Here is an 11,937-nt window from a genome sequence, read left to right as displayed (position 1 = left end):
TTCAATAAGCCTTTGTAATTGCTCTATACAGAGTTTCCTTCTGTAGTGATTGTGTCCATCAGGGACAAAGATGCCCAAGAGGGGAGGAAATAACTCTATACTTTTGCCTCCCAGGAGCTACTTTATGAACAGCCTGTCTTCAATAATACGTTCTCTGCTGCTGAGTCTTCTAATAGCAATAGCACTTAGACTTATATACCACTTCCTAGGGCTTTATAGCCCTCTCTAAGTGGTTTACAGAGTCAACATATTGCCCCCAAGAATCTAGGTCCTCATTTTACCGACATTGGAAGGATGGAAGGGTGAGCCAACCTTGAATTGATGAAAATCGAACTGCTGGCAGTTGGCAGAATTAGCCTGTAATACTGCATTCTAATCACTGTGCCACCATGACTCTTAAGCTTAATATAGAGGTCTGCAAAGAACAGTCTTATCTGGTGATCCATGAAACCATCATCAGTTCTCTGAAGCTTCTGATTACAAGCACAAAATTAATAATATCTCACCCCCAAAACATTACATTACTTTGTCCCATAATCCATATATAAAACCACAAATCATTAACATTTCATTTCTAGTGTTAGCAAAAAGTCTATAAAGGATGCCATAAAAGATTTATACAAACATGTCTTACTTTAACCTTGGTCAAACAATCTAAGTTTGTCCTAACTTCTGCTTTTAACTATCTTAATCTTTAGTTCATTTAGATACTATTATAGGATTTGCTATCTCTTTCATTTTTCTTTTTCCCATTTTGAAAATTTCTTCAAGACATAAACATTCTTATCTAGGTCAATTTGTTGGTTTGTCATTTGTACTTCCACTTTAGTTGTTTTCTAGTCCTTTTTGTTTTCTATTCTCATATTTCTACATCAGGCAAACCTTCTTTCATCTCTTTACCTTGTAAATCTTCCACAATTTCTCTTTTACCTCAGTAATTTCTTTCTTAATATTTTTAAGACATAATCTAGTCATAGATGTATACATCATTGCTGAGATTGAGGCTTCTATTTTTTTTACTCCACTCTTCAAAAACTTGCTGTAGCATTTCAAATATCAAAGCATTTTCTATCATTATTATAATGCTGACGAGAGACACTTTTTCATTCCCCCCACAACTTTCCACCTGGAATCTTTAGTCCCCTCTAGTGTTCAGTTTCTAAAATCATGAAGTCTCAAGTTGCTGTTTTGACTTAAGCTAGACTAAACAAGCTGGTTCCCACAAATGTGCTGTTCATTTCTACAATTATTTCCAAAATCTTGTAGCAAAAAGTCTAATTTTCCATTATTCCAAGTTTGTCTGGCCCTTTAATTATTTATAACTCTCTTAAATCAGTTCTGAATTTAGCTGTTTGTGTATACTTCTAATTTTTAAGGTCTTAAGCTGATTTTTTTTTATTCAAAAATGAAGGAAAACACACCAGGTTTCTTCTCAAGCTTACTGTTTTGAAAATCTCTAGATTTCCTTAAGGTAGTTGAATAGGCAGTTGCAGAAAGTGATTAGAAAACTCAGTATCGGAGTTGAGAGCATGTTTCCCTTTATCTTCTGGTGCTCAAACCACTGTGCTGTAGCCTCTTTATGAGTGGCAGCTATCCAGAGCACAAGTGAGCCATTGGGGCGCAGTGGTTAGAATGCAGTACAGCAGGCTATTTCTGTTGACTGCCAGCTGCCAGCAGTTTGGCAGTTCAAGTCTCACCAGCTGAAGGTTGACACAGCTTTCCATCCTTCCGAGGTGGGTAAAATGAGGATCCAGATTGTTGGGGGCAATATGCTAACTCTGTAAACCGCTTAGAGAGGGTTGTAAAGCACTATGAAGTGGTATAGAACTCTAAGTGCTATTTTTATCTCCCATCTTCTCCTTATTTGGAGAAGTTATGTCTACTCACTGGTCCAGTCTTAGCTGCAGTTATTTTCACTCATTTGGATACTCCTTAGTTCACTAATCAACTAGAAGCTCCCAAAAGCCAAAAATTTAATTGTCCAAAAGAAGATTAAAAATTATGAAAACAGTAGATTTTAATTAAATCAAAACATATCCTGGGCAAATGTAGTAACAATCTCTGACAATCTCAGCTTCATGCTAAAGTGGGGACAACTTACTGTGTTTTCAAGCTCCTGCTGCAAGTTGTAGATATCCTGGTGCAGCTGATCCTTTAGTTGTTCAATAATTATTTCAGCTTCTATGCTCATGTTTAGACGGCTGCAGTCTTCAGAAGCAAGCTCTAAAATACAGGGTAGCAAAAAAAATGAAAGCCTTTTGGACAACTAGTCAATGATGGATCACATTGACGTAAATATATAAAACATTACAATGTATTAGAAGGCTGCCCTTAGCAGCACCAGTCAAGGCACTTGGCAGCCTCATTAGTTAATCTGCTTAATCCTTAAATCCAACTTCTTTTGCATATACTGCTGAGACCTCCCCAGATTCACACTTTTAGAGGTTTGCTCACTTGCTTTAGCTTTTCTCTGAAGTGTTGGTACATTGTTGCATATTAGCTACGTAAAAGCTAATATGGAAGCTAATATGGAAAGACGACTCGATTGCCCCCAAAATAATGCCAACTCCCCCATAATATATAGTAGGTAGGACATATTGTACCTTGACTACCTTGCATTCCACCGTCATTTAGTTCGTCATAGAGAGAGTTTTGCAGTGAAGGCCGGATAATTCTGCCTTGTATCTGATACTCTTCCAGCTGAGACTGAAGCTCATCTATGTGATCTTGAAGTTCCTGAAAACCAGAAGCAATCTCATCAGGAGCAACCCAGCCGAACAATCAACTGGAACAGCAATATTCTTATGGCCTGGGAGAATTGAACAGCAGCAAATCCACATGTATTTGCATGAGAGGCAAGAACTGAACGCTGGCTTCTCTTGAAATACAGCAATTTGGGGACTAGGTATTAGAGCCATCTTTTCAGCTACAGCGTATAGCTATAATGACATGTCTTGAGATCAACATAAAATGAACAGCTTTGGAAAAACCCATGGGTAAGTTTCAGGTCAGGATGAAGAACCTTCTGTTCTTGGATGGCTAATGACGGGTGAGGTATTTATGTATTTCTTTATATCTCACCTTTTTACAACAGGTAAAATCTAGGTATATATTAAAACAACAATTGTTATTAAAATACAACTTACCCTTTATATATTGCTAAAATAATGACAGGGTTGAGTAAATGCAACTCTGGAAAGAGGATATTTTAGAGGCTGGAAAGTAGGGAATGTAGGATTTATATTCGTTGCAGACGGCTGGTCACCTGCAAGGAATATAAATCCTTCCATCCCCCACCATCCAGTCAGAACTGAAGAAGCTTCTTGGATGAGAAGCGAAACATCTTCAAAGAAAAACAAACAAGTCCAGTTGACTCTTGAAAAAGCACCTTTGGTACAACCATGACCTGGATGACTGAGAATCTCATAGACAAGTTCTATGACATTATTTGAAGTGTCTAAATTTGAGCCAAACTGAGTCTCTTGATGCTTGGTCCATGCCCATACAATTTTTCCTGGTAACAGTATTGCCTTCTTTTAGGCTGTTTCTTCAATTCCTCTATCCTAAAACCCAAGGCATTCATTGGAGGCAGCCATTAAAATCCTAACTAGGTCTGACTCTTTAATTGGGGGGGGGGTGGGGGGGGGGGCTCAAGCAAGGTTGGCTATGTGTTGTCATTTGGGAAGTAGCTCTGTAGATGTGAGTGGGAGGAAGAAACGAAGCTGGTCAGTTCATATCTGGGACATGTAATGGGACTTAATCTCCTTTAAATCTACTCACTTTGATAAAACGATTTTCCAGCTCTCTTTATGGAGGCAGACGACATAAAGAAAAGTGGTTCGCTGTAGTCTCTAGGCATAGGCCTTGGAAAAACTTTATTATCTTCCAGCAGGAATTTTATTCTTACCCTGCACTGCTGTTCGTATTTCTTCTTCATCTGACTCAGCCGCTCCTCCTGAAGGAAGAATTCCACGCTGCCAGGATCTAGGTCTCCAAACTAGAATCAAAGAGCACATGGTCATCTTTTCTCCACCTTTAGACAGCCTGCTTTCCTCACTGGTACAACAGTTAGGTGATGGTCCACGGAATGACGCTTTATTATTGGATTTGAAAGGAAACCCGGTGCACTGAATAGAAGGAGGGCACCCAGCTAAGGAATACGGCTTTAGGAAATATGTCAGTGATCAAATCTGGAGGTATGCAAGGCAAGTGCTGCTACCAGGATACCTATAGCATATAGATATAGGTAGTATTTAATTGGTTTTGCACTTATATGGCTGTCTCTATCTCAAACCCTGTGATTCTGGGGGGCATATTAAAGACAACCCCAATAAATACAGTCCTGACTTAACGACGTTAAGTAATTAAGTAATTGGGACTTGAATTTCCATTGCTAAGTGACACAGTCATAAAAGCCCAATGGCATAGGACTGCACCATTTAGTGACAGCAGTTGCGGTACTTCAACTTGCCAACGTTCAATGAATCCTACAACATTGTGAAGCCGGATGCATATCTTTTGCAACCCCTTTGCTGGCTTCCCCATTGACTCTGTTTGTCAGAAGCCAGCACTGAAGGTTGCAGATCACATGACTCTGGGATGCTGCAACATCATAACTACGCGCTGGTTGCCAAGCAACCGGATTGCAGTCATGTGACCATAGGGATATTGCAACCGTCATAGGTATGAGGATGGTTATAAGTACCATTCCTTCAGCACTGGTAAGTTCAAGTGGTCGCTGAACGAGCAGTCATTAGGCCAGGACTACCTCCTACATTATCCTTTCAATTATATTAAGCAATAAAATGGCAAACAAATCTGAAAACATCTACAACTCACCCAGTGAGCCACACAGTATGGGGTATTTATAGGCTGCAGTATAATAAAAAGTTTATATGGTGATTTGAGGATTCAAAACAGTACCCTCCCCCGATTACAAAAAAATACATCATGAAGTTTCTGAAAATCAAGACTTGAAGGACACCCGAAAAAATGCCTTTCTAGGATGACCACTCCATAATTAGGGTGATGGTAGGAATATGGTCCTTATGCTTGCAGTCACTTGCTAAAGGGGTTGAACTGGTTCTTTGAAGTGATTGAACTGCAAGTCCGAAAATATAGTTCCAAACATCTTTGCAGAGTTTCAGATGGCCGAGTGGACTTTTATTGTATCAGTCTTACTATTTAACTTTCAAAATCTCTGCATTCTTTCCCTTGGCTTTGTTTGTGCCAGATTCACCCAGACCCAAAGTCCTTATTAACTGCACTTTAACATCTCCATAAAGTCAAAAGACATTTGTAATATATTCTGGGGTTTTGCTTTCTTCTTATCCTAAAAGCCAACCTCCTGGTAGGCTGAATTAATCACCAACCGCATCTTACCTTGTCTGCTAAGACGTTTTCCCAATTATTCTGCAATTTGCTCATCATGCTTTCATACTTCACCAACTTCTCCCCAGTTTCTAGGAGCTCATGCTCCAAGCGACTGTTTTCCTAAAAAGAAATCCAGAGGGTCTGAAAAGTATTCAGTTTGGTTCTCAAATAATACATAAAGTGACTGTGTTTTCCCTAGTTTCAGTTTTCTTCACCCTGATATTATTAACCGTGTCTGGATTTTTCATTCAGCCTTACTGAAAATGCTGGTTTTAATAAATAAAAAGAACTCTAGGTTGAGTGACATTAGATCAAAGTAGGCAATAGCAGATTAAAAGGCTGCTATTCAGGTCCAGAGGAGGCTAGTTTAAAAATCTAAGGGAATGTACTGTATGTCTTCATTTCTTGGTCGGTCTCTGGAGGATCATTATAATATTTAAAGGAGAAACCCCTTGCCTTGTTTTAAAATCAAATTAACTGCCTTAAAATTAACTTTCAGTTTATGCATTCAAATGAATATGCAGATGCCGCATGGAATATCATATTAGAAGAAGGTCTTCATCTTTCCCATCCCACCTCCAACCCCCAGAAGAATTATTTTTTTGCATAATTTAAAAAGCTTACATCAAGGTTTTTTAATAAAATACATCAATCCAAATGTCAGCCCATTGATTTGCACATTAAAATTAGGCGCATGTAATAAAAGCCGTCCACATGCAGAGACAGGAGGTTCATATACACTGGTATCCTTCTAAAGAAACTGGGTTACTTCTTTTAAGCCCTGAGATGCTTGTTTAGCTTCTAAATCAGGGGTGTCAAACTTGATTTCATTGAAGGCCGCATCAGGGTTGTGTTTGACCTGAGGGTGTGTGGCCAGGGAGCGCCCCCCCCCCAGGCTCAGCATCACTCCTGTCGGCGCCTGTGGTAGCCCAAGAGCTCTGCCAGGAAAAACAGGCTCCTGAGCTGTTTTCGGCTGCCATGGCCTCCTGCAACCCTCTGCCAACGAAAATGGAGCCTGGGCAGGTGGCCCTCCTGAGCTCCATTTTCACTGGCAGAGAGTTGTAGGAGGCTGTGGCAGCCGAAAACAGAGCTTGGGAATCGGTTGCATCTATCAAATAAACATGAGTGTGGCAAAGTTATTTAATATAGATGAAGTAATAAGAATCGCATTTAGATTATTTTAATTTTAATCGTTGTCATGGTCCTGCCTCTTTCTTTAGCCGGGCCATGTTAAATGGGAATACTATAAAGCTCCCCACAAGCATTCAAAGGCCAAGCATGGTCTGTGGAATGAAATAAGTGGTGCCCTCCTGTTTTAAGCCAGCCGTTACCTTCAGTGTCAGAGCAAGGCGGTCCTGGAGATAATTCTCTTCGGTTTTCATCTTCTCTATCTCCTGCTCCAATTCTGCTTGTTGCTTGCTGGCCTGCTGCTGTATCCGCTCGCAGTCTTTCTGAAACTCTGTTTTGAGAGCTGCAACACGATCTTTGTACTCCTCATCCAGCTTGCTATGCACACAGATTCAGAAAAGCCAGGGGTTGAGTATTGGAAATCAGTGAGTGGCAGCAACCTAACAAAATTTCATAGATTCAGCGGTATTTATCAATAAAATGGTCATTCACATTGGGATCTTCTTGATAATGTAAATGGCCTCACAAAATAATCCCAGGGCATCCTCATTAGAGAGGATTTAAAAACAACCTTCTCATTCCCAAGATAAATGATACACCCGAATTTCTAAATGTTTGAAACTACTATAGAATCCTGGATCGCTCCAAGAAGACAGCATGTGGAAATTTGGATGAATTGAGAACTGTATACAAGTAGTCCTTGACTTATGACCACAGCTGAGCCCAAAATTTCTGTTGCTAAGTGAGACATTTGTTAAGTGAATTTTGCCTTGATATTACAAACTTTCTTGCCACATTTGTTAAGTGAATCATGGCAGTCGTTAAGTGAGAAACATGGTTGTTAAGTGAATCTGTCTTCCCCATTGTCTTTGCTTGTCAGGAGGTTGCAAAAGCGAATCACATGACCCTGTGCCACTGCAATCATCCTAAATATGAGTCAGTTGCCAAGCGTCTGAATTTTTAATCACCTGACCATGAGGATGCCACAACGACCGTTAAATGTGAAAAAGTCACTTTTCCCAGTGCTGTTGTAACTTCAGTCACTAAATGAGCTGTTGTAAGTTGAAGACTACTTGTATTCTTTCATGGATGCAAATTGTCATATTTCTCAGTTTCTGCCTGTTCTTTTGCAGCAGTGCTCTTCTTGCTTAGTCTCAGGCCAGTTGCGATCTTGGAAAACAGTTAAAACCTGGTGCTTTCAGAAGGCTCGTAAATTGTGAGGTTGATCTTTCCAGTATGTTTTCATTGAATGTCTTTATTGTTCTTTGGTGTGTAAAAAGGGCTATGTATTGTCATTTATTATAATCATTTGTTTTTCATCTTTGTTACTGAATATGGGAATGAAAGCAAGTCACTTGAAGGCTTTATGCATATATATTAAGATTTTTTAAAATGAAAAATTGCATCACTAATAATCAATGATTATTTAATTCTGATCCTGGGGGTAGAAGAAGTGGTAAAAATGGATTTGGGGCTTGTAAGCAGCACATGGTCTTCCTACCTTCCTCCAAGGGTGTTATGAATCTCCTCAAGATGCCTCATCCTGCAGTTCTTAGTCTATCCTCCCTACATATCATGAAATACGTCAAAAAGCTAAAGATGTATCTCCACAGACCTACTTCCCAGCCTGTTCTTAACATTCATGGCTCAGTTGAGTCAGCTAGTCTTGTCAATTGCTATTTTCAAGAGACCTGGTTGCCACTTAAGTCACAGTGATTCCATGAACTGAGATTGTGAGTCCTGAAATAAAGGCAACATACCTTAGATTGTATTCATTTTGGCGTTCAATGGCGGCATGATGGTCATCCACTTCGGTGGCCATTAGTGATGCTCTTTTCTCCACTTTCTCCAAATCCAGACGTAGTTTGTCCTTTTCCCTTAGAACCAGATCAGCCCGTTCTCTAAAAAGATAAAACTCAGTTGTCAGATAACGCTTGCTGAACTTCCCAGCAAGACAAGCACACCTGTGAGTATGTCTACTTGGATGCACAAATATCTTGTTGAAGTTTATAAATCATTATTAGGCAAATAGTGAAATCTTTCAGACTGTGCGGTCATGCTAGAAAGCAAGCTCTGGAGAATCACAGGAATCAAAGTAGATTGGCACTGACAGTGATGGGAGAAATGAATTTGCAGGAGTCTATACATGCTCATTTGCTGGGGTAACAGAATGGCTAAGAAACAGAGCAACAAGTTTAAAAGATCTGGCTTCTGCTACAAAAGGGTTTACCATTTAAAAGAGTTCCCTTCCCCTGCCAAAAACCCCTCTGATCCTGAACAAAATGTTGCAGCCAACAGGCTAGCCCAGTTCAGAGTTTTTGTAAGGATAAGAAACTCCCACCTGAGCCGATATATGTCTATGAGTGTCAAGAAATGGAAAACATGAAGCTCCGGGGCTACAGCCAGCTAATTTGCTCCTGCCACAATCATTTATGGCACTGAAACACAGTTCTGGATTTCACCAATTTTTAGGAATCAAACCCAATTTGGAAAGTAAAGAGATGTTTCCTTATTATCTTCCTGCTTTGGTCAGCCTTGGTTTATACAGAGTTTTCCAGGTGTTTCGTCAGCTGCTTTGTTGCAATGCCAAACGAGTCAAGGTAGTGTAGTGATTAAGTGCCCTATTGCAGGTAAACTCTGTCCACAGCCTGGAGTTTGATCCTGATGGGGTTCAAGGTTGACTCAGCCTTCCATCTTTCTGAGATCAGTAAAATGAGGACCCAGATTGTTGGAGGCAATATGCAAATAATGCATCTTCATTGTGAACCACCCAGAGCTGGGGTCTCCAATCTTGGCTACTTTAAGACTTATGGACTTCAACTCCCCAGCCAGCATGGTTGGCTGGGGAATTCTGGGAGTTGAAGTCCACAAGTCTTAAAGTGGCTAAGCTTGGAGACTCCTGACCCCAACAGTGCTCTAAAGCGCTTAGGGGGCAGTATATAAGCCTAAATGCCTTGAATCAAAGCAGAAAGATTCTCTCTAGCTAGCTGAAGGCTTCATCCAGCTGGAAATGGGCCTCTGTGCTTAGCATTCAGACCAAAGCCACAGGGCAACTCTGATCTAGCACATGAAGACGTGTTTTGACTGAAACTTTGTCAAAGTGAAGTCCTCATTGGGGAATCCCCAAAACCTTACATTTCAGAATTTTGTTAAAGCTGATTTACTATCTCCATATCATTGTACACACATTTATGTTAAGATACTCACATCAAATGCCGAATCTCCATTTTAAAAGCAGCTAGTGCTGCTTGGTATATCCCATTCTTTGCTATGAGAAGCTCATTTTCCAGGGCAAAAGTCAGTTCAGCCAGGTTAATTTTTCCATCCAAACTGAAATCTAAGGCCTGCAAGAAAATTAGGACGGACAAAGGTGTCAGTTTTGATAGAAGAGAATATTTGTAGCTCAGGATTGAACTGTGGGATCCTTGGTGCTCTCTTGAGCTTGGTGGCTTTCTTGCAGACATTTCATTACCATACAGTCTGATTGTGTTACCTAGTTTGGTAAGGAAATGTCTGCAAAAAAATCACCAAGCTCAGAGAGCACCAAGGATCCCACATGCCACTTCTGGTTTTTCTCATTTCATTCTACCCGAGTAGGAAATGTGGCTCAACTTTCTCCTTCAATCTATCCCTGGAGAAGAACCAGATGATAAAAAGTTCTTCCGTTTCTTTCTAGTTCTCCTCTGCATACAATCCTGCCTCCTACTCCACAAAAAAATGACCCCAAAGCAAAACAAAACCCTCATATGCCAGAGAAAAAATGTTTCAGCCTTTTGTGCCTTTAAAAATGACTTCCCTTCCCTTTTGTCTCTTCTGTTTTAGAAAAAGACAAAATGGTAGCAAAGGATAAGCTACAGGATGCCATCACAAGAGTTGTTTGATGTGGAATATATTTAGGAAGACATGAGTGGAATTCTAGAGTACAAATAATAGATGGGTCTTACTCAGGATCTCAGTGCAGCCTACATATCTCAGCAGTTCCAGTAGAATGATTCTTTGCATAACAAGGGCAAAGTTTGACAAACTTTTGGGTTGGATACCAAATGGATAGATCTTATGAAAAAAGTCATGGTTAATTTGACGTTCCCTTTACACAAACAAGCAGAGCTCAGCAGCCAAATATTTACTTAGTGGATTCTGGGCAGTTTCATCTTGCTGTGCCATCACGGTACTCTAGGTACTATAATGGCTTCTCTTGAAAATAGTACATTTACCTCTGACTGGAGATGGACAAATGAGGAAGATCCATACTTTCTGCTTGCCCCATTGCCAGAACATACCACTCACTGCACAGGCTCCTGGGCAAAGGCACCCCTCCCCATCACATGTGTTTTGTATCTCTACTTTAAAAGTACTATGTAAGCCATCTTAAGCCCTTCCAAGCAGATGGTCTTTAGTGCTTCATTCCAATATAGCAATAATGCTGATTGTCTGCAGTACTTGGTACACCCCCTCCACTCCAGCAGCTGATTGCTGCCCTATTCTGCCATTTTGTCCAGGCTCCAATCCTCTCTGCTGGTCAGGAGTTGCCTTCTAAAAATTATTTTGCAGTTGATCCAGTGATGGTCCATTAAGTTGTCCTGTTGCTTCCCACCGTTTACCCAAATGGTTTTTTCAAACTTTAAGATGTGTGCACCTCCTCTCCCAAACTTCTGGGTGTTGAAATCCACTCATTTTAAAGGTGCCAAATTTGAAAAACGTTGCTCTGGAATAGGGCTGTCAAACTTGCGGCCTGTGGGCCGGATGCATCATGCACTGGCCACACCCATGCCCGGTTTTAGCGAAGGGGGGGAAAAGTCATATGTCACGTGACACCGCCATGACAATGCAAGTTTAACACCCCTGCTCTAGAAGGTCATTGCTCCATTCTAACCTTACTTCTTTTAAGTTGTTGCCCAGGTCAAAACGTTTTATTTTTGCTTTCCCACCCCTATTCAGAGTATTTCTGTTTTTTCTTAAATCTGAATGCACGTGTTAGAATAAAGCTGTAAGGTTTCAAAAATGTTATTTTTGCTTCTATGATGATGAATCATCAGTTCTTCCTTGCCCTAAAGCTTATTTGGACCTATAGTTGTGTGTAGGAATGAAAAGGCAATCCATTTCCTTTGCTTTGATTACTGAAGCCTCAGAGCACTGATAGTACAATATGGGGTGGAAAACAGAAGAACCTTTGTTTGTGTCAAGGGAAGGGAAAGCCATCCATGTGCAAACATCTGTGAAAGCTGGTCTCCTACAAAAGCAAAGGCATGGAGACTAACCGGGGTGGGGGGGATAATTTCTAAACAGTGCTTCTCAACCTCAGCCACTTTAAGAGGTGTGGACGTCAACTCCCAGAATCCCCTAGACAGCATTCTGACTGAGGAATTATGGACTTGGAAGGCCACATATCTTAAAGTGGCTGAGGTTCAAGAACACTGTTCTAAAAAAAGAAAGCCA

At 40.5% G+C, this 11,937-nt stretch overlaps 1 protein-coding gene across 22 annotated transcripts in view; it reads right to left on the bottom strand.

Annotated features, from left to right (window-relative positions):
- NIN (ninein) overlaps nt 1–11,937 on the bottom strand; it is a 109,608-nt gene that overhangs the window by 34,937 nt on the left and 62,734 nt on the right. For all 22 annotated transcript variants that reach the window (XM_087922463.1, XM_087922466.1, XM_087922468.1 and 19 more), the window contains 7 exons: nt 9,709–9,845; nt 8,262–8,402; nt 6,705–6,879; nt 5,383–5,493; nt 3,908–3,997; nt 2,604–2,736; nt 2,102–2,223 (listed from right to left, as the gene is read on the bottom strand). In XM_087922463.1, coding sequence (XP_087778589.1) covers nt 2,102–2,223; nt 2,604–2,736; nt 3,908–3,997; nt 5,383–5,493; nt 6,705–6,879; nt 8,262–8,402; nt 9,709–9,845 — 909 coding nt within the window. The remainder of the gene's footprint in view (nt 1–2,101; nt 2,224–2,603; nt 2,737–3,907; nt 3,998–5,382; nt 5,494–6,704; nt 6,880–8,261; nt 8,403–9,708; nt 9,846–11,937) is intronic.

The sequence above is a fragment of the Pseudonaja textilis genome, chromosome 1 (genome assembly GCF_049901715.1).
Source record: "Pseudonaja textilis isolate UNSWEBS1 chromosome 1, rPseTex1.2, whole genome shotgun sequence".
Taxonomy (NCBI): domain Eukaryota; kingdom Metazoa; phylum Chordata; class Lepidosauria; order Squamata; family Elapidae; genus Pseudonaja; species Pseudonaja textilis.
The sequence above is the reverse complement of the archived record's forward strand: the minus strand, read 5'-3'. Positions and strand labels throughout refer to the sequence as shown.